At 36.1% G+C, this 26,458-nt stretch overlaps 1 protein-coding gene across 3 annotated transcripts in view; it reads right to left on the reverse strand.

Annotated features, from left to right (window-relative positions):
* SMCHD1 (structural maintenance of chromosomes flexible hinge domain containing 1) overlaps positions 1 to 26,458 on the reverse strand; it is a 214,707-nt gene that overhangs the window by 80,155 nt on the left and 108,094 nt on the right. For all 3 annotated transcript variants that reach the window (XM_072735040.1, XM_072735041.1, XM_026005880.2), the window contains 4 exons: positions 26,294 to 26,364; positions 19,411 to 19,582; positions 8,944 to 9,102; positions 8,560 to 8,674 (listed from right to left, as the gene is read on the reverse strand). In XM_072735040.1, the coding sequence (XP_072591141.1) occupies positions 8,560 to 8,674; positions 8,944 to 9,102; positions 19,411 to 19,582; positions 26,294 to 26,364 (517 nt within the window). The remainder of the gene's footprint in view (positions 1 to 8,559; positions 8,675 to 8,943; positions 9,103 to 19,410; positions 19,583 to 26,293; positions 26,365 to 26,458) is intronic.

The raw sequence follows: 26,458 nt of genomic DNA on the forward strand, positions 1-26,458 counted from the left end.
CAGATAATAGTCAGATGTATCTAAATAATTTTCTAATGAAAGTTCCCCGATCTGCCATCTCTAAATAGAAGACACGTTTTTGATAAATAGCTAATTTTTACTCTATGAGTAGAAAATCAATTAGAAAACTAAAGCCTCTATTGAATCTACTGCAGAGAATCATCCCACTGCTAAGCAGATTTTGTGGATTCCAAGATCCACATTTTTCCCCCACATTTAACATCTTTGAACTCTATCTTTTAATGTCATGAGTTAATCTAAAGTTTTTTTTTTAATGTTTCATGAAATGGTGATTTTTACAATATCCTCTTAGAGTTGATGAAACATGGTATATCATCTCAGTTTACATATAGTAGTATATGCCTATACAAATAAAAATAAAACATATAAATACAAAGTCATGCTGCTTGCTGTTTACTACTTAATATTTGTTCCCAATTGTAGGGATGAACTATATCAGCATTTTAACACTGTAAGATACTTTCATTTCTTGTGTGTGTGTGTGTGTGTGTGTGTGTGTGAGAGAGCGAGAGAGAGAGAGAGAGAGAGAGAGAGAGGAAGGTGAGGGAGAGAATCTTAAACAGGCTCCAGGTGTCAGAGCTTGACACTGGGCTCGATCTCACGACCCTGAGATCATGACCTAAGCTGAAATCAAGAGTAGAATGGTTAACCAACTAGGCTACCCAGGTACCCCAAGATACTTTTATTTCAAATGCTCGAGACTGTACAAGAAATATTAGTTCAAGATCTATGGAGAACTAGTAGAAATTAAGGATGAGGAAACTACTAATTAAATCTTAATTTAAATTTTAGGGGTGCCTGGGTGGTTGGTTCAGTCTGTTAAGCCCTACCTCTGGCTCATTGAGGAGTCTGCTTGAGATTCTCTCCCTCTGCCTTTCCCCTACTTGTGCTCTAAAGTAAATAAAAATAATTCTTAATAAAATTTTTTTAATGGAGATTTAAACTGATTTTAAATCTCCCAAATATAAATAGTATGGAAAGGGGGAGAAAGCCATGAGATGGAATGTACCAAATTTTCAACCTAAAACTTTTCTTTTTAAATATTATTTGAGAGAGAGAGCACAAGTAGAGATCACAAGTAGAGGGAAGCGCAAAGGGAGAGAATTCTTAAGCAGACTCCTCATTGTGTATAGTACCCAATGTGGGGTTTGATCCCATGACCCATAAGATCATGACCTGAGCAGAAACCAAGAATTAGCTGCTTAACCAACTGAGCCACTCAGGCACCCACAACCTAAAACTTGTAACACTGCCACCACAAAGCTAAACAAAAATGGTGAATTTTTTGTGTCTACTTCCTGTGTCAAAAGTTGTGTAGACAATATGGTTCTGTTTTGCTCTCTGGAAACATTTACACTCCTCCCCTTTTCCTTGATATTCTAAAACTGTATTATGAAATATATTTTGGCACATCTTTTGTCAGTCATTGTGCTGGGCTTTCAGTGGACCCTTTAATTTATCCCTGGGAAAATATCTTCCACGTATTTTTTACTTCTCCATTTTCTTCTTTCTAGGATTCTGAACAGAATTGGTTCCCTATGTTTCCTTCATATATTTTTTTTCTATTTTTCTGGGAAGTTTGACTCTAGTCTTCTGAAATTTTTATTTCAGCAATAGTATTTGTAATCTGTGATCTTATCCTGGCTGTCTCTAATAATACACTCTGAGTTTCATTAATAGAACTCCTGAAAATCTAAGTAGGAATTAAAAATTTTAAGTTCAGTTGAATCAGCTTCCAGGGTTGGTTTTACTATTTATCTTGGATTTTCTCTCACATGTTGACTCTCTCATATGCATGTTTCTTGGTTGTATAATTACATTTAAGAAAAAGAATGCTTCTGGCCTGGATTTTTTCTCCTGTTAATAAAAATCGTAACTATTTTTCCATCAAGTTCCTCTGAGTGGAAACTTTAGGTGGGACAGGGCAGAGCAGAGTCCAAGAGTCAGCAGGCTCTGCTTTATAAGTGCATGGCTAGAGAGCCAACTATCAGGCTGCTAGCTCCCTAGGTGCCAGCATTAGATAAACGTCTAAGGGTGCCACCAACTATACCTGAAGCCAATATCCCAAAATTTAATTAATTACTATTGTCTAACTTTGTGGTGGCATCTTTGATTCCTAGAAACAAGGAAATCAACTTGTTTTGAAAATCTGGCATATTCTAGGCTGTGGTTTCCTCTCCTTTTTCATTTTGCTCCCATTCACTCTATTGTTCCTGAGTTCCATCAGGCAGGCAGACCGTCTCCCACTGTCTCCAGACTATTTCCCTGTCCCTTCTCTTTTGGTATACTCTAGACTTGTTTCTTGTTATCCCCAGAAAACTTCAATCAAACGTGAAGGCAGGTGGCTCCTGGGTAGCTCATTCAGTTGAGTCCATCTCTTGGTTTTGGCTCAGGTCATGATCTTAGGGTTTTAAGATCAAGCCCCATGTCAGGCTTCATACTTGGTGCATAGTCTGCTTGGGATTCTTTTTCTTTCTCTCTCCTCCTCTGCCCCTCTCCTTGTGCACTCTCTCGAATAAATAAATAAAATTTAAAAAAAAATGTGAAGGCAGAGTGATGGCATTATCAGATACACAAGGACTCCCAAGTTTTTTTGTATACACTTTTCCTAAGAAAGTTATGAGAGAAACACAAGGAATCCAAGAAACAGTGGATTCAACCCAAGAGTAGTCAAAGAAGACCCATGAAATCTACATACATATATATAGTTACTAGTCACTGTAGGAGGAGGAGGAGGAAGAGTATATGGTCAAGGTAAACAGTGAAACGGGGTGTCTGGGAGGCTCAGGTGGTTGATCAACTCTTGATTTTGGCTCAGGTCATGATCTCAGGGTGAGACTGAGCTCTATGTCAGGCTCTACACTCAGCACAGTCTGCCTTGAGAGATTTTCTCTCTCCCTCTCTTCTCTACCCCTTCTCTCACTCATGCTCACACTCTCTCAAATAAATTCTTTAGAAAAAAAACAAAGGTAAATAGTGAAAGGAAAAAAAGGAAATTAGAAAGTGCAGAAAAATTAACATCCGAGAAACAATCTAAATAGGAACTGAGTTAAAATTTAACATGTTTAAAAAAACTGATACACTATGGAAGACTCACTTGATCTTGATATTTGGAACCCTAATTGGTGGCCTAAAACTTTATCGAGAAGTCAATAAAATCCTAGCACACAACTCTGCCTAGTACTAAATATTTACATAGTCAAAATAATGTGTGCATTTATAGCTTTCTATTTTTGAAAAAAGCATAGAGGATTTGCTTGTGGTTATAGTACAGACTATAACTAAATAATATAATGACAGAAGGAAAGTTCTAAAACATTTCCAAACAATTCAGTCTGAAAGTCATTAAGTAGGCTAGGGATGATGGACATCCACACCAAGTGGTCAGGTGACCTGTGCTGTCTTAAAGCGGATAAGATGGACAGAGTATATAAAAAAGAGGGAGATGGGGATCCCTGGGTAGCTCAGCAGTTTAGCACCTGCCTTCGGGCCAGGGCGTTATCCTGGGGTCCCGGGATCAAGTCCCACGTTGGGCTCCCTGCATGCAGCCTGCTTCTCCGTCTGCCTGTATCTCTGCCTCTCTCTCTCTGTCTCTCATGAATAAATAAAATCTTAAAAAAAAAAAAAAAAAAGAGGGAGGCAACAACAGAATAACTAAAATTAAATAATTAAAACAAAGGTTGCTTCTGGGGAATGGATGGGTGAAGATGCGAGGATAGAAGATTTCATCATCAAGGTGCAGAAGATAGAAGATTTCATCATCATAAGCTCTCTTTTGCACCTGTGCTCTCCAATTTGGTATCCATCAGCCACATGTGGCTCCAGAGCACTTGCCATGTAACTAGTGCTTAAATATTTGCTGTCTTCTGAATTTCAAAGACTTTGTATGAAAAAATTATTTAAAGTATCTCAAGAATGTTTTACACTGTTAACATGTTGCAATGATAATGTTTTGTATACTGGGTTAAAAAAATCAATTATTAAAATAAATCTCACAGTTTCTTTTTCTTTTTTGTTTCTTTTTCATCCGGCTTCTAGAAAACTTTAAATTACATATGTGGCTCACATTACAACACTAAATCTTATATACCATTCGATTTATTTACATGTGTGACTTCAATGGAAATGATACTATCACTACTAACAACATAATGATAAAAAAAATCAACTCTAGCCCATACTACCTCTGAATTGCTACAAAATCTTAATTAGGATTCAAATTAGTGACATGTGTAGTTGTATTGTACTAACTGCAAGGTTTAGGGCTAATTCAATGCTGAGGCTATATAGGGCAGCTTCAAGAATATATACTTTAGTCTAGAACTGCTTGGTAGGTATTTCCTCCCTGATCTTACAAACCTGGATATTCTTTTTTTTTTTTTTTTTAAACCTGGATATTCTTTAAAAATTATAGGAGGGGTGCCTGGCTGGCTCAGTCAGAAGAGTATGTGATTCTTTATCTTGGGGTCATAAGTTCAAGCCCCATGTTAGGTGTAGAAATTACTTAAGTAAATAAACAACAACAAAATAACCCTGCAAAAAATTATAGTAAACCTACATGAAAATAAAGGGATTAAATATATTGAATTCCTATTTCAAGCTGCAATAGTTTTATATTTTGCCCAATCTTGTTTTGATATCCTATCATTTTTTACTCCCCCTGGCAGGCAGTTAGTTAGTATGTATTTATTTATTTATTTATTCATTCATTCATTCATTCATTTATTTATTTGAGACACAGAGAGAGAGAGAGGCAGAGACACAGGCAGAGGGAGAAGCAGGCTCCATGCAGGAAGCCCGATGTGGGACTTGATTCCGGGTCTCCAGGATCACACCCTGGGTGGAAGGCAGACACTCAACCACTGAGGCACCCAGGCGTTCCTGGCAGTATTCTAGAGTATACCCCAGACATCATGTTATTTAACTGATACCTTAGTACACATTTCTAATAATATACTTATTTTAATGTAAATATACGATGTCGTTATACACAAAATTTCTTAATGTAGCTAATATCTAGGTGATACTAAAATTTCTTCAAGTTTTTTCAAAGTTGTCATTTTAAACATTCAAATGTGGATCCAGACAAGGACTTCACATTGCATTGGATTCTTATACCTTTCAATCACTTTTATTCTGTAACAAATAGTTCATCCTTCTTCCTTTCCTTCTTTTATGGAACCAATTTATTAATAAAACTGTCATTTGTCCTGTACAATGTCCCATTCTAGACATTCTGGATTTGGCTGATACTTCTGGGTGGTATCATTTAACTTGTTTCTAATTCCTTTTTCCTCTATACTGGTAGTTAAATCAAACTGTTCTTAATTTGTAAGAGATTTAAGCTCTCATGTCTTACAGTATCTATTCTTTGCAATGCATTAACCTCCTTCCCAAGCACCTAGGAGGTTACCATTTACACACTACCTTGGGAAAAATAGTTTTCTGGATTGCTTACTTCTTCCGCAGAACCTCAGGAAACACTAATTAGAAGCTTCACTGGATTCAGGTTATTTCCTACTCAATCACATAATAGTAAATGTCCTACTTTTAGTGTTGCTAAGATCAATCAGTGGATTCATGTGTATCAATCTGATCTTTCCATTACTAAGTTTCTCCATCAACTTTTTACTTAATCACTTGAGTATCTATTGATTATTATTGCCTAAATCTATTATTTTATTAGGGGTGGCAAAATCATGTCGCAATTTTATCGTGCCTTTTACTTATTTATTTTTATTTTTTTTAAATCTTATTTGTTTTATTTATTTATTTTTTATCGTGCCTTTTAAAGAAGAACTTCTATAAAAAACTTTCTTCAAGGAAAAATAAGATAAATATAGCAAAAGGGGGACAAACCATAAGAGTGTTAACTACAGGAACAAACTGAGGGTTGCTGGAGGGGGGCAGGGGGATGGGGTAACTGGGTGATGGGCATTAAGGAGGGCACATGATGTAATAAGCACTGGGTATTATATGCAACTGATGAATCATTAAATACTATCCTTATGCTTACATACACACACACACACACACACACACACACACACACACAACTTCAACTATCTGGTTACTCTGAAAAACAGTTCATTTAAGTAAGAACATGTCTTTAAAAAAAAAAAACAGAAAAAGGGCAGCTGTGTGGTGCAGTTGGTTAAGTGTCTGACTCTTGCTTTCAGTCACTCAGGTTATAATCTTAGGGCTGTGAGACTGAGACCCACATCAGGCTCCCCGCTCAGCACGGAGTCTGCTTAAGACTCTTTCCCTCTTCTTCTGCCTGCCCCCACACAGTCTCTATTTAAAATAAATAAATCTTAAAAAAAAAAAAGAATGTCTTTACTATATGGATATATCAATTTTTACAATAATGAGTTGGTACCCTAGCAAATGCCAGTGATCATCAGTGAAGATTCTCTTGCATCATTTTGAACTTATGATTTGTAAAAACTGTTGTGTTTAAACCAATTACAAATATTCTTCTGGTGCTGTACTACCCCAACACACTTTCAGCAGTCAGCTTAATAGTTCCTATATATATATTGCGTGCTCATAATAAATATACATCATTCACATACTCACATGTGGAAACACTTCTCTCATAATCTCATTATCATTTCATCTCTCTTCCATAATTAAAAGGCAGCAATTCCAAGACCCTTGCCCCCATCTGGACACAATATTAGGTACTCAAGAGATATCAATGAGATAAGGAATTTTCTCTCACAATTTTTTGCAACACAAATTTCTCTCTTTTGGGAGTGCAGATAACCTGGCTTCTGCCTACCTCTCCAAACACTCTTGCTTCTTCCCCTTCCCATGCCTCAGCCACACAAACATCTTTTCAGTTCCACAAACATACAATACTTGCTACTTTCTCAGAACGTTCATTATTTTCTGTTTACTGAAACCAATTCCTATATGGCTGGCAGCTTCTCATCTTTCTTGACAACCAACATAGTTTCTCTAAAATGCATCTTTCTTGACAACCAACATAGTTTCTCCATCATTTTATATCATTTCATCCTTTTTTCTTTCATAGAACTTAACATTACTCCGTACACAGGAAAATGTTTACTTTTTGGAACTATCCTTCTGCACAAGACTGTAGAGCTCCATGAGGGAGCAAGAACTATGCTACTTTTACTCATCAGCAACAGATAGCACAAAATAAGCATTCAAACAATAACTGAATAAATGTAGAATATGTAGATGGATAAGGCATGGAATACCAATTCTGACAGAGTCTCAAAGAAACTCCTCTACAGTCAATGAGACACTTATTCAGGCAGAGTCCATATTTAAACCTTTAGAAATAATGTACAAGAAATCCTAGTATCATGGTATCCTCCAAAGGATGGCCTAATATCTAATCTAAAAAGGACAGTTGTCTTACCATTGAGTTAGGTTGCAGGTAGCTTTGCTGGGATTTTCGGTGTGCTATCTGAATGGTATCTGATTTTCCAAACCAACCATTTATATGCATTTTAAAAATTAATAACATACAAATGGTTTTGTATATTCTAACTCAGCAAACTGCTGATCTTATAAAGCAGAATGTAGTGTATTTACAAGGTAAGCCAAACAACAGAAAAGCAATTTAAATCTTGACACTGATTTTAAACAAAACATAAACTAGAAACATTTCCAGGGATCCCTGGGTGGCGCAGCGGTTTAGCGCCTGCCTTTGGCCCAGGGCGCGATCCTAGAGACACGGGATCGAATCCCACATCGGGCTCCCGGTGCATGGAGCCTGCTTCTCCCTCTGCCTGTGTCTCTGCCTCTCTCTCTCTCTCTCTCTCCCTCTCTCTGTGACTATCACAAGTAAATAAAAAAATAAAAAAAATTAAAAAAAAAAACAAAACTAGAAACATTTCCAAATAATTAGTAAAAATCATTTAGAAAACTGGAGTATCGGGATCCCTGGGTGGCGCAGCGGTTTGGCGCCTGCCTTTGGCCCGGGGCGCGATCCTGGAGACCTGGGATCGAATCCCACGTCGGGCTCCCAGTGCATGGAGCCTGCTTCTCCCTCTGCCTATGTCTCTGCTTCTCTCTCTCTCACTGTGTGCCTATCATAAATAAATAAAATTAAAAAAAAAAAAAAAAAGAAAACTGGAGTATCCTAGGAAAATATAATAATTATGTCTTATCTTCATTATTTATCACTTAGTTTTTTCAAATCAAACAAAACCCCTAATTCTGGCTCAAAGAAGAAATCAGGAATAAATTCATCCTGGTTTTTATTTTTTTAAGAAGTTTATTATTAGAATTATTTTTGAGACAGAGACAGAGACAGAGAGCACATGAATGGGGAAGGACAGAGGGAGAAGGAGGAGAGAATCCCAAGCAGGCTCCACAGTCAGCATAGAGCCGGACTTGGTGGCTTGATCCCATGAACCTGAGATTATATCCTGAGTAGAAATCAAGAATCAGACTCTCAACTGACCGAGCCACACAGGCGCCCCCCATGCTGATTTTCAAGTATGACTTAAGAGCTTTGTAAACTAACCAATGATAACTCAGAGGTCACAATAAACTCACCTATTTTGTCTTGAAGCTTCTCTTCTCATTCTTTTAGGAGGAATTGGACAATCTGTCATTTCAACCTTTGCTGGATGGCGCAATGAGTCATTACACTTCCGTGTGGGAGTCATACCTGTAAAGATAGAAAACGCAGAAAATGAACTTTTAAAAGATTCGGATTATTATAGTATCTTAATTTATAGAAAAAGAATTAATCATACCTAGAATGCTTCCTACTATTTCTGGTAAGAGAAAACCTTATAAGCATTTATCAGATGACTCGGAGGATAAGAGTGTTGACTTAGGTTATGTGTCATTCACATTCTTCTTGGAGTTAAACTCTAATCAAAAATATCTGCCCTCATGCAGAGAAAGTACAGGTAACAAAAAGCAAGCACCAACCTAGTTTTTGCTCGATCAGTTTCAGATTCTTTTCTTGTTCATCAAGTTCTTGTTTTTTCTTCTTCATATCAGGAGTGTGAAGGTACTCTAACTGACGGTTAAGGTCCTCGATCACACTGTTCGACTTGTTCACAGCAGTACGATACTGTTGGAGAAGATCTGCAAAGAAACCAAAGACATCTGATTAAAAGAACAGATACTGGGGCGGCAGCCCAGGTGGCTCAGCGGTTTAGTACCGCCTTCAGCCCAGGGCGTGATCCTGGAGACCCAGGATCGAGTCCCACGTCCGGCTCCCTGTACGGAGCCTGCTTCTCCCTCAGCCTGTGTCTCTGCCTCTCTGTGTCTCTCATGAATAAATGAATAAAATCTTAAAAAAAAAAAAAAAACTGATACCGTATCAAGTCAGTGTTTGAGGAAAGAAGAATTAGCAACACTAGGTACTGTATTATAGTAACATTTGGGAACCATTTTTAAAGCCTCAAGACTTTGTTCAATGTATACAAATGAAATAAAAATGCAGTTTAGACCCTTGCACAAAACTAGTGCTCGTTAAATTTTAATTTTCAATTGCTTGACTTTAATAAATTTGTGTCAGGAAAGTTTTCTATGTAAAAGTACTCTGTGAACTGGATCACTCTCTCAGTTAATGTTTTGATAGTCATTATTCAATCTAATTCCACACAGACAAGTTGAGGGGGGTGGCAAATGCATCAAATATAGAAACGCTAGAGGTGCCTGGCTCAGCTCAGTTGGTGGAACGTGCCACTCTTGATCTTGGGTCACGAGTTTGACCCATGCTGGGTGTAGAGATTACTTAAAAAATTTTTTTTTAAATACGTATAGTACTACTAGAAAATCAATACTTCCAAAAGATATGACCATTACCTTATTAAAGCTTTCAGAAATGCACTCTTGATAAAATACTTAATTTTCAAAAAACTTTCTATAAATTACTATGTCTAAAAATGTATTGCAGTATTCAGGTTTATTTATTTTTAAAAGAGATTTTATTTATTCCTGAGAGTCAGAGACAGAGAGAAAGAGAGACACAAACACACACAGGAAGAGAGAGAAGCAGACTTCTTGCAAGGAGCCCGATGTGGGACCTGATCCCGGATCCTAGGATCATGCCCTGAGCCGCAGGAAGACGCTCAACCGCTGAGCCACCCAGGCATTCCAATATTCAGGTTTTTTCTTTTTCTTTTAAAAAGATTTTATTTGGCAGAGAGAGAGAGAGAGCGCACACGCGAGAGCACGAGAGCGTGCACAGGCAGGGGGGAGGAGGAGAGGGAGAAGCAGACTCCCCGCTGAGCAGAGAGCCTGATGTGGAGCTCAATCCCAGGACCCTGGGATCATGACCTGAGCTGAAGGCAGACACTCAATGGAGTGAGCCAACCAGGTACCTCACAATATTCAGGTTTGTTTTTTTTTTAAATATTTTATTTATTTATTCATGAGAGACACACAGAGAGAGGCAGAGACATTGGCAGAGGGAGAAGCAGGCTCTCTGCAAGGAGCCCGACGTGGGACTTGATCACCAATCCTGAGATCACGCCGAGAGCCAAAGGCAGAAACCCAACCACTGAGCCACCCAGGTGTCCCACAATATTCAGGTTTGAGACTATTTTTTGCCTGTATGATTTACTAGACACTAAATATTAAATACTGGGACTGTACTCTAATTTAGGGGTCAGCAAATTACAGTCAACAGACAAGAATGCTTTATACAGTTTTAAATGGTCACATTCTAAATGGTTACATAAATACCCTCCATAACACCTTCAATTTTGCCTCTTGGCTCACAAGGCCTCAAATTTTACTATCTGGCCTCTTGACACCCTGGTCACACACAATGATTAATATGCATGGGAATGGACATTCAAAATTCAAATATTTAACATGCACACTAGTTTACACTTAAAACTATAAAAAATTTTTTAAGAGTGAGTATATTAGATATGACATGAGATAGAAGATGAAATATTCTACACTTTAAGGTCAAGAACAGTGTATGGAAAAGAGAACAACTAGCATTCTGATGAGCAGGCAAATACACACTCACATATACCCATGTATGCTCATGAATATATTCATATATTTATATACAAATTCTATATGTAACTGAGCAAGGGCAAGGTCCTTATGATCCATAATTCTTTATGACCTTTTGATAACTTTTAAAGGTATGTGGCAAAATGATTGGTTTTCTAGTCTGATGTGGTACTTCTAATTTCAAAGTAATATAATGTTTTCTTACTTTACATAGGTTATTCTTTACATTGTAAAGTACAGTCTTCACACAGTAAAATACTGCAAAACAATACTTATTTAGTATGTGAATGTGTTACAAAATTATGTCAGACTTGTTTATCAGTGATGCTGTCCTTCTTCAGAAGACAATACACAAAACTTCAGGCCATTAGGGCTTGATATTCTATTTCTTTTTTAAAAAAAATGTTTTAATTTATTTTTTAAAAAGGATTTCATTTATTTATTCATGAGAGGCAGAGACATAGGCAGAAGAAGAAGCAGGCTCCATGCAGGTAGCCTAATGTGGGACTTGATCCCGGGATCCCAGGATCACGCTCTGGGCCAAAGGCAGACACTAAACCGCTAGCCACCCAGGTGTCCCAAAAAGTTTTTATTTAAATTCTATGTAACATACAGTGTAATACTAGTTTTGGCTGTACAATATAGTAATACAACACTTACAGAAAACACCAGGTGATCATCCCAAATGCCCTCCTTAATCCCTATCACCTATTTAACTAACTCATCTCCCGCCCCTCCCTTTCCACTTGGGAACCATGAATTTGTTCTCTATAGTCAAGAGTCTGATATCCTATTTCCTAATAAGTTAGTTATGAGGTTCTTCCAAACTTTAAAAACCCAAGAAATTAGTATATTCAAGCACTTTAATTGACAGTGGTCCTGTATTTTATAAGATGGAATGTTAAATATTTCCCATTAAATGCAGTACTAACAGTAGGTTCATATTTTATGTGGAAGATAGACAGTAACAGCTTTAAAAAAAAAAAAAAGTAATCTCTATGGCCAACATGGGGCTCAAATTCACAACCCCATGATCAAGACTTGCATCCACCAACTGAGCCAGCCAGGTACCCCTTAGCAGCTTAATTTAATATGCCTTATCAACCCTGAATTTAAAAAAAAATTTTTTTTTAAAATTTTTATTGATTTATGATAGTCAGAGAGAGAGAGAGAGAGAGAGAGAGAGAGAGAGAGAGGCAGAAACACAGGCAGAGGAGAAGCAGGCTCCATGCACTGGGAGCCCGACGTGGGATTTGATCCCGGGTCTCCAGGATTGCGCCCTGGGCCAAAGGCAGGCACCAAACCGCTGCGCCACCCAGGGATCCCAACCCTGAATTTTTTGTACATGAAATGGAACTTCTGTTTATCATGGTGTCTATAAAAGTCTTTCTTAATTCATTTAACAGAATTTTGCCAAAGACAAAAATTCAAAATTCACATTTAATTTCGGCTATAAATGATTTTTGAGTTCTTATATGTTGCCTAAAAATTTCAATTACCTTATAAGGGGAAAAAACATGTTTTTTTCCTACGAAAACAGAAAAATACTTTAAAAAATTCATATAAAGGGAAGAAAGCTCAAAATACAATGCATTAACTTCTGTAGGATACATATTCAAGAAAATACAGAGTATTTCAATGTATCCTGATGAATGACCTCCTATGCAAAGCTACCAAAAATAATATAAAGGAAATGAAAGTACAGCTGAAGGGCTGGTATTAGTCAAGTATTTAAGGTTTGCTTAGAAGGCAGAAGCAACTTTTCTACTAATAGAAGATTCAAGAAGTTAGATGGGAATGCAGACTTTACTAAGAAAAAAAGAGAAAATACGTAGAACCTCTGATTTGTTCCAAAATAATCCACATGGGGAGAGGTGGTCAGAGGCAAGTTGTGAGACAAGAAGATTATGAATGAAATACGAGTGCCTAGATGGTAGGTCCATGGGAGTTCATTGTTACTGCTCTACTTATTTCCATAATAGAACAAAACAAAATATCCTTGCCCTGAATACTACAGCACTTAAATAATCTTGATCACTACTTCTAAAAACATCAAGAGTGGCTTTACTTAAAACAGTAACAACAGGGGATCCCTGGGGGGGTGGCTCAGCAGTTTAGCGCCTGCCTTTGGGCCAGGTCGTGATCCTGGAGTCCCGGGATCGAGTCCCGTGTTGGGTTCCCTGCGTGAAGCCTGCTTCTCCCTCTGCCTGTGTCTCTGCCTCTCTCTCTCTATGTCTATCATGAATAAATAAATAAAATCTTAAAAAAAAAAAAAAACAGTAACAACAAAATAAATGGAGAGTAATAACTGAGAAGTAGAATTAGGTATGCTATACTAATCTCTAAACTGGCCACACATATAATACATATTTGAAATAAATGGACATAATAGAAGTGTTAATGTCACATTTATAAACTATATATTAACTAATCATTGGTTATTTTAAAAGGATTTTTCTTCAGTTGCTATCAATAACTTTTTCTTTCATATCTTGGCTTCTGCAATATCCAGAGTTATTTTCATTTTTTTTATGAAGTATTTCTACTTATAAGATCTCTATAAAAAACTTGGAGTAATATAGAAAAGGAAGGTTAGGAAAAAAATCAGGTCTATCAACTTACTTTCTTCTCGTTTTTCATTCTACAAAGTTTGCAGGTTTTATTTTTAACATATATGATATTTGCATTTATATGTTCTAACCACTTTCTTTTTAACATTTTAATAGGCATTTCCCAGATTCTAAATTCAACTAAAGCACTTGACATTTCTAATGTTTAGCTTGAAAAAAAGTGCTATTCTCAAATATTCAACTGAGTTGAAGAAAAAAGTCTTGTGTGTATGTCAGATGGTTTATTTAAGCATGTTCCTCAGAAGATCAATTACGGTTCAAAGAATGTGAGTATTAAAAACAATTAGAACCTTTCTGATTATAAATACACACTGTTCGGTCAGATCTGGAAAAAAATATAGAAAAGGATAATGGAGAAGAAAATTACCTTATCTAATCCAGAAATAAAAACAATTTTCTTTCTACTCTTCCACTTTGCTGTGCTGAATACATATATTGTTCTAAACTTGGGGAAGTTCTCTAACCTTTGATCAAGCCTCAACATCCTCATCTATCAAATGAGGAGAGCTGTAGTAAATGAAATCATTCCAGTGATAAGCTTAAAAAGTATATAATACATAAGTAAGCCTTCAAATATTAACTATTATTATTCCACTGACAACTGCTTATTTATGTCACCTATTTTTCCATAAACTTTTTTCTTGATTTTTAAAGGTTGCTTTAAATAGTAGGGCTATAACACCTATGTCTACCATATGTTGCAATTTTTCCCCAGTTTGTCATTTGCCTGTTTTCCTCACAGTGCTTTAAAATTTTATGCAAACTTAAAAAAATTAACTATAAAAATTAACTATATTTTCTTTCCTCATTTCTTATAGTACTTCTGTATCAAAAAGCTCTTCTAATTTCAGGTAGAGTCATCAAGGAAGCTCTTTCTGAAGGCAGAACACTAGGGTATGGACCAGAAGCAAAGAAGCTAGTCATGCACAGATACATCTCGGCCAAAATAATTCTATGTAAAGCCATTAAACTGTTCCTTTCAATATTAAACTCATTTCTATTTAACTGTACCAAGAACCTCCTGAACATAGCTGAAGAGTGGTTAATATCAGTTTTTTTTTTTTTTTAAAGATTTTATTTACTTATTCATGAAAGACACAGAAAGAGAGGCAGAGACATAGGCAAAGGCAGACACAGGCTGCCTGTGGAGAGCCTGATGCAGGACTCAATCCCAGGACTCCGAGATCATGCCCTGAGCCAAAAGCAGACTTTCAACCACTGAGCCACCCAGGCATCTCTAGTCTTCTTTTTCTCTGCTATTTTTGGAAACAGGTTTGTTATTAATTTCATAAAATGATGTGGATATTATTCATATTTATATTATACAACAGTGTATATAAAACATTTACTTACAAAACTTTAAGGATGAACTGTTTGAACACTTTCTCAGGTAATGGTCTATGTAAGTTTTCTGCCTTATTTGAAGCAATTTTGTTCATCTGCAATTTTCTATAATTTAGTCCATTTTATTTGGAGATGCTAAATGTATTTAAAATGTTATAGAAACCTAAGAAATTAGATTTCTCTATGTCTAAATAGATCCTCTGAGCCAACATTCTTCTTGTATTTGTTCCTGCCTAAAGACCATCTCTAGGAATTGCATATTCAGTACAAGGTTTTTTCTTCTTCTAATTCATTTGGCTGTACTTGTTTCTTGAAATATATTTTTCCCGTCATTTGACTCGAATGCTTAGTTAATTTGCTTTCTCATTTAATAATAAAAGCATTTAGCTTATAGATTTGATATTTGATCTCAGCTGTCTTGTCTAAGTCTGATTTGTAATGCTCACTTAAGCTTTTTCTTTTTTGATGAAATATTTTTTTCTAAATGTCCACTATTTGGGGTAGTTACTTTGGGATGAAAGGAGTAATTACTTTTAAAGTTCAAATACATTATTCTACAAAATGCCTCCTATATAAGATTTGCTTTTTAAAATTTATAGTCTCATTATAGCTGAGTAGCAATTTGATTCTCCGAAATCATGACCAATTTTTTTTTAAGTTTTTTAATTTATTTATGATAGTCACACAGAGAGAGAGAGAGAGGCAGAGACATAGGCAGAGGGAGAAGCAGGCTCCATGCACCGGGAGCCTGACGTGGGACTCGATCCCGGGTTTCCAGGATCGTGCCCTGGGCCAAAGGCAGGCGCCAAACCGCTGCGCCACCCAGGGTTCCCTCATGACCAATTTTTGTGACATACTCTATAAATACCGAAGAAAGTACTGGTAATACTTATTAGACGTGGTAATTCCTTGTGTATTTGACCAATAACCTATCACAGAAAAACTGTTCCTCAAAACAATGTTTCTATTATTACCAGTTTAAAAATTTAGGTTCTGTATTTTTTGCATCAAGTTTATTTAGTTTTGTACCTGCAGTGTGGAATACATCCTTTCATCAAAATGAATTTATCTTTGCACTTCTAGTGCCTTTGCCTTGAGGTCAGCTTTGGGATTAATACTTGTTACTGGTGATTTCTTCTATTTAATATTTACATGACATTTTTGTTAATTATTTTAATTTATATTTTGTTTAGGAGATTCCTTGTAAAGAACATAAAGGAGTGTCATAGAGAGACACAGCCTTTACAGAAGATATTCCTGTTTTATAGTTTACTAATCATGTGGACTGTGTAGGTCACTTACTTAAATTGCCACAAAGTTCTCTTTTTATTCACTTCATCTAACTTTACTATACTTTGACATATATTAAGCACCCAACAAATGACAAATGACAGAATTTTTATATATCCCAGGACCAGATTTTTTAAAACCTAAGTGTCTTTGCTTTTTAATGAAAAAAATTCATGTATTTACATGTTACTCAAGATCTTATTTTTTAATCATCTTATTTTATAACATGTACATACTTATTTTTTGTTTTGTGCTGATTTTATTTGCTCATATCTCGTATCAAATACTGTAATGCAAAACACCGTATAGGGATAATTACTTAGAAGACACTTTGCTTTTAATTGTGCTAGCAGTAGACAATTTTTGTGGTGATAAATTGCTTTTTCTCTGATAATCCCACGATATACAAGAAAGAGGTTTCTCAAAGTTCTCGTCTATCTGCACTTTACTATGGCTAGCTGATTGAGAAGGAATTTCCCTTGCCTAGGAGTGCAGAGTCTGAGTCATGTTAAAAATGCAAACTGAGGTCTAGGTGCAAGGAATTCAAGGTTGCTGAATGTCACAGAGTCATCCTTGATTTTATCTTGGTGTTTCCAATCTCCTTTGAATCTGTGATTTCTTCCAATTTCTTGCCAGTACGTTCCCATCATGCTTAAAGTGGTCAGGGCTGTTTGCTACTGGCTTACAACCAGAAGTATTTTATATATACCAATAATCTTGAATAATCTCATTTGATTTTTTTTAAATTAATATTTGAAGGTTTTTAAAAAAGATTTATTATTTGAGATAGAGCATACGCACATGCTGGGGGAGGATCAGAGGAAAAGAACCCCAATCAGACTGCCTGCTACGTGCAGAGCCCCACTGAGGGGGGCTCAATCTCAGGACCCTAAGATCATGACCTGAGCAGATATTAAGAGTTAACACTCAACCGACTGAAGACACCCAGGTGCCCCTAATATTTGAATTCTTAATGCTGAATCATTAGTTGGTATGTGTAGTGTATTTTTGAAGATATTTACCAAGAAAGATATGTAACTGTTGTATTTTTGAAACCCTTGCATTATCTGTTAACTTTACAAATTTGATAACCCACAAAAATCTTTAATTAAATGTTTCCTTTCCAAAGATCTATAGATGATGCTTCACACTGTTATACTAACATTCAGAAGCCCAGGTAAACTGAAAATTGTCAGTATGACAGCTGTGCATTTTTAAAGTTCCACAGATAATTCTTTTTGGCTTGGGAACCACTGCCATGAGCTGTTAGTGCTAGAGTGATATGAGTGGAGGCTTTTTATATTGATTCACTAGTCCTGCTGAATTGTTTTTTGATTTTTTAAAAATCAGTTTGTGTAGATGTTCACTTACTGTCTACAGAGATTTTTGCATGCATTCATTGCCCTCATAAACAGAAGCATCAGCCTTGGTATCAATATGATTTTAATTTTCTGTGTATTATGATGCTTTTAGCATCTTAAAAAAACCTTTCTGACTGGGTAAAGACTGCCCCTTATGGGGCTGGCCAATTAGCATGCAAACTCACCAATCTAGAGCCAAACCTCTTCTATCTGGCTTGTGCACCCCAAGCAGCAGTATTCCTTTGCCTTAATCATCATCCCTTGCCTAGAGATCAGATCTACAGCCCAAAGCCCACTGAAATTATTCATAGTAGTTGATCCCAAGCTGTTTGCCCTGTCATGCCTTGTTTTTCCTATGGAAACCTCAATAAAGGCTGTAGCCTAAGCACTCTCCTTGCTCTGGTCTTCTGTCTCCTCACCATACTTGTGTTTTTCCCTATGGTCCTGAGTGGTATGGTATGCCTCCTGTCTCTAAGACTTGTGAGTATACTACACATGGTTTTCTTGAGCCTCTCCTGGATCTCCTCTTTCAGCTGTACCTGACTGATCATATCATAAAAGAACACAAAACAACCTTCTTCTCACCATCTTTCCCAGCTATTACTTTATTTATTTATTTTTTTTTTAATTTTTATTTATTTATAATAGTCACATAGAGAGAGAGAGAGAGGCAGAGACACAGGCAGAGGGAGAAGCAGGCTCCATGCACCGGGAGCCCGATGTGGGATTCGATCCCGGGTCTCCAGGATCGCGCGCTGGGCCAAAGGCAGGCGCCAAACCGCTGCGCCACCCAGGGATCCCTCCCAGCTATTACTTTAAATATTGCTGGTGGCTGAAGTAATAATCACAGGCTGAACACTATCCAAGTTCCTTAACAACAGAATAAAGAAATAAACTACAGTATATTTATATGATGGAATATTATCTGGCCATGAAAAATGAGTAACTAACATTCATAGATTGAATGAACAAAGTCAGATACGCAAAAAAAAGTATGCATTGCATGATTCCATTTACGTAAGTTATGAAAACAGACATACTGTTTAAGTCAAGGAAGTTGTTATCCTTTCGAGAGGGGATTGGGCAGTGACAGAAGAGTGCACAAGAGACTTTCTGTGGGATCTATCATATTCTATCTATTCCTTAATACAGGAGCAGTGCTCATTTTGTGAAAATCTATCAAGCTATGTGTTTACCAAGTGTATACTTTTCTATGTGCATATAATGCTTTAATAAAAGTTAACAAGAAAATGAAGTATATGGATACAGGAGAATATTATTCAGCCTAAAAAGAAAGGAAATTCTGACACATGCTACGACACAGATGCATCTGGGAGCCACTATGCTAAGTGAAATAAACCAGTCACAAAAGGACAAATAACCGTATATGATTCTGCTTCTAAGAGGTGTTTAGAGTAGTCAAAAACATTTTTAAAGCTAATAATGACAATGACTTTCTTGCTACAAAAGTAGATACCCAAGCATATTATAACTATATAAAAGAGCAAACAGCCTGCAGGGGACCGACCTCTTGTAAAGGGGAAAGGCCTGCAGAAGGGAAAACCGGGGAGGGAGGTCACGTGTCATGCACCCTAAAATTAAAGTTCTTAGTTGTAATCTAGTCACCTACCTTCTATATAATTCAAAACTATCTGACATAAAAAAGTAGTTGATAAAAACATTGTATTCATATTTTTATTGGTTAATTTTTCATGTTAGAGTATCATACATAAGCCCCAAAGGATTGAAATCAAATGAGAAATTGTTATTTAAGTACTTATTCAACCTACCTATTTGTTCCCCTAAGACCAGGCACTGTTTTGGTATTGGAGCTCCAAATACCATTCCCCGAAGTTTATCCATCGGAGGAGCTTTATTCTGAAGACCCCCAAACTTTCCGTTACTTCGAATGCGATCTCCATCTCTGGTGAGCAGTGTAGGACAGTGTGTAATTTTAACAACCTATTGTAAGCAAATGAATATTAATTAGTGAGCCTATAAAATGTATCTCAATTGTTTTAAGAATGAGCAAATCACTATGGGTTCTAAGATTAGTAATGACATGATCACAGTAGTATTTTCACAAGATAAGCTAGTGAAATATAAGATGAACTGGGTGTAAAAACCTAGAGGCAGGCCAGATGAATTAATTACTTCTTGTGTCAACCTACACTGGAATAGCGACAATGCAAATGGAAACAGTCAAACTGATGGCTTAATTGATAATAAGAAGGAAGAGAGAAGCCAGAGAGCCATGATCTGAAAAGCACAGCATCACTACCTCAGTTTCCTTCTATTAGATAGATACAAATTTTCCAGATGACCAAGGGAGAGCAAAAAGAGGATATGAGACTGAAGAATACAGACAGAAAAGCACAGGCTGAATCTTTAGAGGATAATACCATGATCTCAACTATGGGAAGAAAAAGAGCTAGTAATGTCAGAGTTGGGATGACTAGAATTACGTAGTAAAGCCTAAGTCATGGAGTGCGAAGTAGGAAGGGTTAGTGAAGAATTAGATGCTTCAGAGAAGTCGGACAATAAAAGAAAGACATTGGATTTAGTATTTCATGATCTCTAAGAATGGTCTTTCAAAAAAGGCCTAGGAAATAGACAAAAATAAAATGTAAAATGAGAGAGGCGGAATTCAAGTAAGATCTTTTGACTACTCAGAATGTTAAGACATACCACACACTGAAATGTTGGGAGACCTAGGGAGAAAGTCTTCTTGTACTAATCTATTCTGAGATAGCCTTTCTCAAAGAAAATATAGTAAGTATTAAAAAGCTTGGTTTTGCAAGACTCACCCAGCAATTCACTTCTAAGAATTTATTCTGATGAAAAATCACAGATGTGAACAATTTGCGCTAAAACACTGTTTTATGAAAAGATATGAAACTTGCATGTCTCAACAAGTTACATAAATTAGGGTACATCCATACAATGAAATAGAACACATATATTAAAAAATGATTGAAGAATATAATTTAACAATATGTAAAAATACCTAATTCAATCTAATATTGGGCTTAGTCTGAATTATAAAAATATTAAATTTGATTTTTAAAAATGAAAAATATAAATGAAAAAATAACATAAAATCATAACTAGTATTTATTCTTAATATAATTCCAGAGGTACTTTACAAATGTTTTCCCATTGAAGTGGATACTTAAAAAAAATTTAAATGCAGGGGGTCCTGACTGGCTCAGCTGGTAAAGCATGGGACTCTTGATCTTGTGGTTTTAAGTTTGAGCCCCATGTTGGGTGTAGAGATTACTCAAAAATAAAAAATCTTAAAAAGAAAATTTAAATGCAGTAAGATGACTATATGAGGAAAATCTATGATAAACTCTTTGGTGAAAAAAAAAAAACCTCTTTGGTGAAATCAATCTTTTTGTTTTACTATAATTTTGTTTTACTACAATCACATCTTTTTTAGTTTTAGTTTGGATTTAATATGTTTTCTTAAAGTGAACATTAAAAATACAAACTGGAATCATGTACTATCCATTTATCAGAACTCAGATATTTTTAAGGATTTGATGCCATATTAAATTAACACACACTCAAATTTATAGACTTGTCCATTCTCTTGTTAACAGACTGACAGTAGGAGTTACAAGCCTCCAGTAAAAAGGAGAGTCTGGCTCCCTTCTACAACAATTCTGCAAATATTACTTCCATGGACAATTTCAACTCTCAAAGTGTCCTTCAGTCTTACAGTTCTACCTTTCTAAGCACTCAATTAGGACAAAAATGGTAATAACAGCTTTTGTAAATTCAGTGAGTGAGCAACAGTCCAATGGCTCTGGGAAATACCTATTCAACACTGTTGTGGGGACTAGGAGTGGGGGTAGAATAAACAGAGGAGCTGACAGGTTGAAATAGTAAATGGCATAAAGTATTGAGGAAGGGAAAACAGTAACACTAGCAAAAACAGTATTACAAAGGGATGCCATAAAAGCCTTTTCTCAGAAAAGCTTTCCAATAGTACTTAACTGGTAGAATTACAAGACTTGATTAAAAACTTAAGAAGCAAAGCAATCAGTATTTGCTACACGAATTATGAGGAATAATGCACCAGCTTTTGTCATATATTCTGTTACATTCTTAATTTTTTAAAAAGATTTATTTATTTTAGAGAGAGCGAGAGAGCGAGTGCAGGGAGGGGCAGAGGGAAAGAATCCTCAAGCTGACTCCATGCGGAGTGTGGAGCCCAATGTGGGGGCTTGATCCCACGACTCATGAGATCACAACCTGAGCCAAAACCAAGAGTCAGATGCTCACCCAGCTAAGCCACCCAGGCACCTCTACATTCTTTTTTAAAGCTATGGATCAGGGATCCCTGGGTGGCGCAGTGGTTTGGCGCTTGCCTTTGGCCCAGGGCGCGATCCTGGAGACCCGGGATCGAATCCCACATCAGGCTCCCGGTGCACGGAGCCTGCTTCTCCCTCTGCCTATGTCTCTGCCTCTCTCTCTCTCTGTGACTATCATAAATAAATAAAAATTAAAAAAAAAAAAAAAGCTATGGATCAGTGTTTTTCATCAATTCGAAAAAGTTTTCACCCATTAGATTCTTCAGATACTGCCTTATGATCCTTTTCTACCTCCACTCTGGCACTCTGATTAGACTTTATTTACTATTTGGGATTTTCTCATTCTGTCCACGACTCTCAACCTGATTCTCTTACATTCCTTCTCTCTGGGCTGCAGTCTGGACAATTTTTCTGACCTAGCTTCCAATTCACTAATTCTCTCTTAAGCTGTTTAACCTTCCCAGTGAGAATCTTATTTTTCTTAATGTATATTTTCTAGTTTTAACGAAGCTCTATTTATTTTTTCAAGTCAACTTGCTCTTTTCTCATTTTCAACACTTCTTAAATTATATTAAATACACTTTAAAAATATTTGCTTTAATGTTCAATATGGAAATTACTTCAGGTCTAAGATAAAGATGAATTCTTCCAGGGATAATCTGTGTTTCCTCCAATCAGGTATCTAAGGACACTACCAGTCCAGCACCATGTGAAACCAAATGTTTACCTTGAGATTTTTCAGACCATTCAAGTATTATGAATGCTGGTTGCAAACAAAGGCCAATTTATTGATATCGATGAATTCTCTAGGAAAACAACCTGTTTTGTTTTGTTTTTCCTTTTCTACCTGGTGCCAAGGTTCAAGAGCAATAATTATCTTGCAGTCTGCAGAGGCACTTGGGAGTTGAAATGGAAATGGCAGGATTTTTGCTCAACTTATACTAAGGGTTAGCCCTTTGGGGGATCCGGTTATTGGGAATCAGATTCCCCACTCTGATTAAGGCCCTGGGTTTTGTTTCCTGTCCTCTGAGACACTCAATTTCCTACTCTCTGAGCTCAATTTCAATTAGTTTGACACATGTTCTCTAAGCAAAACCTGGCTTGTTCTATTTATCTTTGAGTTCTACCATCACTTAGAAACCTTACTTTTTTGCCAGTTTAAACATTAAGATACATACTCTAATGATATATATAGCCAGAAATAGCCTTTTAGTTAATCTCTGCAAGAATTTGAGTTGTCTAGTCCATCTCTGTATAACCCCTCAGTGCCTAGCACTGTGCCTGGATGATGTGCTGGAGCAAGAATTTACTGGGTCATGAGAGCCAATCTTCTTGAGCACTTCATTCAATGGCTGCACATAGGCAGTTGGAAATCAGCCATGATAGGAATACACCATGGGCAAAAGCTACAAACCAGGGTCCCATCACCCCACTGACCAGAGAGCCAGTTGTTCAACATGTAATTGCATCCACTGTATCTCATATAGTCAAATGTCCAAATGTTGAATAAGTAGAACCTTAGTTATTATCCAAATTTGTTAATTCTATCCTCACTAGTAAGTTTCTCATCTTCTCCTAATAGATTCTATATTGTCATGACATTTAATGGGCATGATTTCTACTCTGTAAATCAGGATATATAAATATGCTAATCACTACCAGAATATAGTAGCTTCTCCATCCACAACTATTTTCTGGTATAGTATATTATAGCCATTATTAGGTTCCCATGGAAACATTCATGAAAATATCAAATACTATTCCCCAATTAGTTGCATAATTTTCAATATCTCACTAATTTAGCTCTCGTAAATCAGGGTACATTTATTTCTTCTTAACTGGGTCCAAAGGAAAATTTCTCTGATGGTTCTAGTTCTGCCATAAGTTGGTGTGATTTGGTACAGCTTCATTATTTGTTTTGAACTTCAAGTTTCTCATTTATAAAGTGAGAGTATATATATTATCTCTAAGGTATCCACGATTCTAGAATACACTTTCTATAGATACTGGCTTATATTTTAAACTGGCCTGTTTTCTCTTATGTAACTACAAACATTCTTACTCATTTTTAGTTATAGTAACTCACAACCTATATTTTTCATACATGTTTATCACTTGGTAATTCCAAGCTCCTAACACTATAACTAAATGTAATCCCTCCTGTGTATTACAAAAATTCAAGACCCCTGGATCTCAGATACAAAGAGAACTTTAATGGAATTTTACCATATTCCAGACTCTATGCTTAATGCTTTACATGTATTATTTTATTCAACCTCTAGAGAACAGTCCTCTGAATGGCCCTCCTTGAGATTTCTTTTTTCATAAGTAAAACTTAAAAGTAAAATAGAAGTGATAACTCTTAAGTATATCCAACAGTATAAAATACATTCTTCAGTTTGTTTAGAGTACATAACTCATATATTTTTAAATTATTTTGTTTTCTGAGTATAGGAAATACACAATGTTATATTAGTTTCAAGTGTACAACATAATGATCCCACATCTCTATGCTTTATGCTATGCTTACCACAAATGTAGCTACCATCTGTCACCGTACATTGCTATCATAGTATAATTGACTATATTCCTATGCTGTGTCTGTTATTCCCATGATTTAGTCATTTCATAACTTGAAGTCTGTATCTCCCACTCCTCTTCATCCATTTTGCCTGTCCCCTCACCACAAGCTTATTTTTTAAAAAGAAAGAATCATTTTATACATAATTTTAACCTTTTCAACAAAATATATTTTGTACACCTTCTTTGTTAGGACATAAAAACTTATTACACTTTTTAAACAGCAACATATACTCTACTGTATAAATTACTGTATAAATTACTATAATTAGTTGTCCAATCCTAAATGATGGACATTTAAAATTGTTTCCAATGTTTCTCATTATAAAATCTTTTATACTCTTATATATACCTTCATTTGGAGAGATCCAAGTCTGCCAGCTTATAGCTGAATGCCTAGGCAGTAGCCAATATCATCTAGTCAGTATGAGTGGGAGATAGATAAAAATAGGAACTAATGTCAAGGAAATTAATAAAGATAATAAGGAAATAAAAATAATTTTGAGGAAATACTTCTAATCTTGGATGTGCTGGGTGATTTTTATCTCCGGCTTGTTCTGTGACCAAAATGGAGAGCCTCAGAACTAAGAATAAAATACAGTGCCCAGCTTGTAAAATATATCCTGAGGTTAAGGATGTCCCTTTGTTATGGCCTCAGGTTTAAGGCACTGCTTCCTTAGATTCTCTTAAGTAGATAAGAATTTCTAAAAATTCTTAATGGCATTATACTACAGCACCCTGGGGTAGAGATGTGTGTGAAAACAGTAATCCCAGAAGACAGAGCCAGCTGAGCCTGTTGCCAGATGCAGCTGAATTCCCAGAAAGTTAACTGGCACCAACTGCCAACTGTGTGAATGAGGCACTTTGGAGCTCCCACCATTCTAAGTGTAACTAGCCACCACTGCAACTAGCTAACACTACTCAGAGATGTCCACAGGGACCTGAGAACTAGTATGTTGTTATTGTTTAAAGCCACTAATTTTTGCAGTGTTTTGGTAGGTAGCAATAGATAACTGAAACATTTATATTGCAAACTGCCCTTCAAAGGTGTTATTAGTTGAGTTTTGTCCTGCAAAATTCCAATGTTGAAGTCCTAACCCCTCAATTTCTCCAAACATGACCTTAAAGATAAGTGTCTTCATAGAAATAACGAAGTTAAAATGAGGTCATAAAGTTAGGTACTTATCTATTAAGTGGTATCTTTATAAGAAGGGGATATAGACAGGCATAGATATGAACAGACACAGGGAGAAGATGACCATCCACAAACCAAGGCGAGAAGCCTGGAACAAACCCTTGCTTCATAGCTCTCACAAAGAATCAATCTTGCTCATACCTTGAATTTGGATTTCAAGCCTCCAAAATTGTGAGGCAATCAATTTCTATTATTTAAGCTACTTAGTCTGTAGTACTTTATCACAGCAGTCCTAACAACAAATAAGAGTTACACCAAATTACATTTCCACCAACATTATCTGAGAATACCCTTTTTCCAATACTATCATCAATAGTAGCTACTGGCTTTGAATTTTGGAAAATTTCAAATCCCAAAAACATGTCTCATTTGAAGTTGTTTCTTGGTCCATTCATTCATATTATACCCATTTTTGCACTGATTGTCAATTTGTAGGATTTAAATCAGTTTTGACAAGGTTAGTCATGTGAACATTATCATAAAATTATTTCTATATAGGGCCCTAGTATGTTAAGCTTTAAAAATATACATTAAAATTAGAGCTACAAATTAAAAAAAAAACAAAACTCAAATACATACCTCTTTTCTATAATGATTGGCAGCATCCAAATTATCCAAAATAATGGTGTCTCCTAACAGCATACCAAATACTAAAAAATTAAATTTAAAAAATTATGACATCTTTTTTGGCTATATTAAAATATTAACACATTACAAAATTTTCTTAGGAAGAACAGTAACATT

Source organism: Vulpes vulpes, chromosome 13 (assembly GCF_048418805.1).
Source record: "Vulpes vulpes isolate BD-2025 chromosome 13, VulVul3, whole genome shotgun sequence".
Lineage (NCBI taxonomy): Eukaryota > Metazoa > Chordata > Mammalia > Carnivora > Canidae > Vulpes > Vulpes vulpes.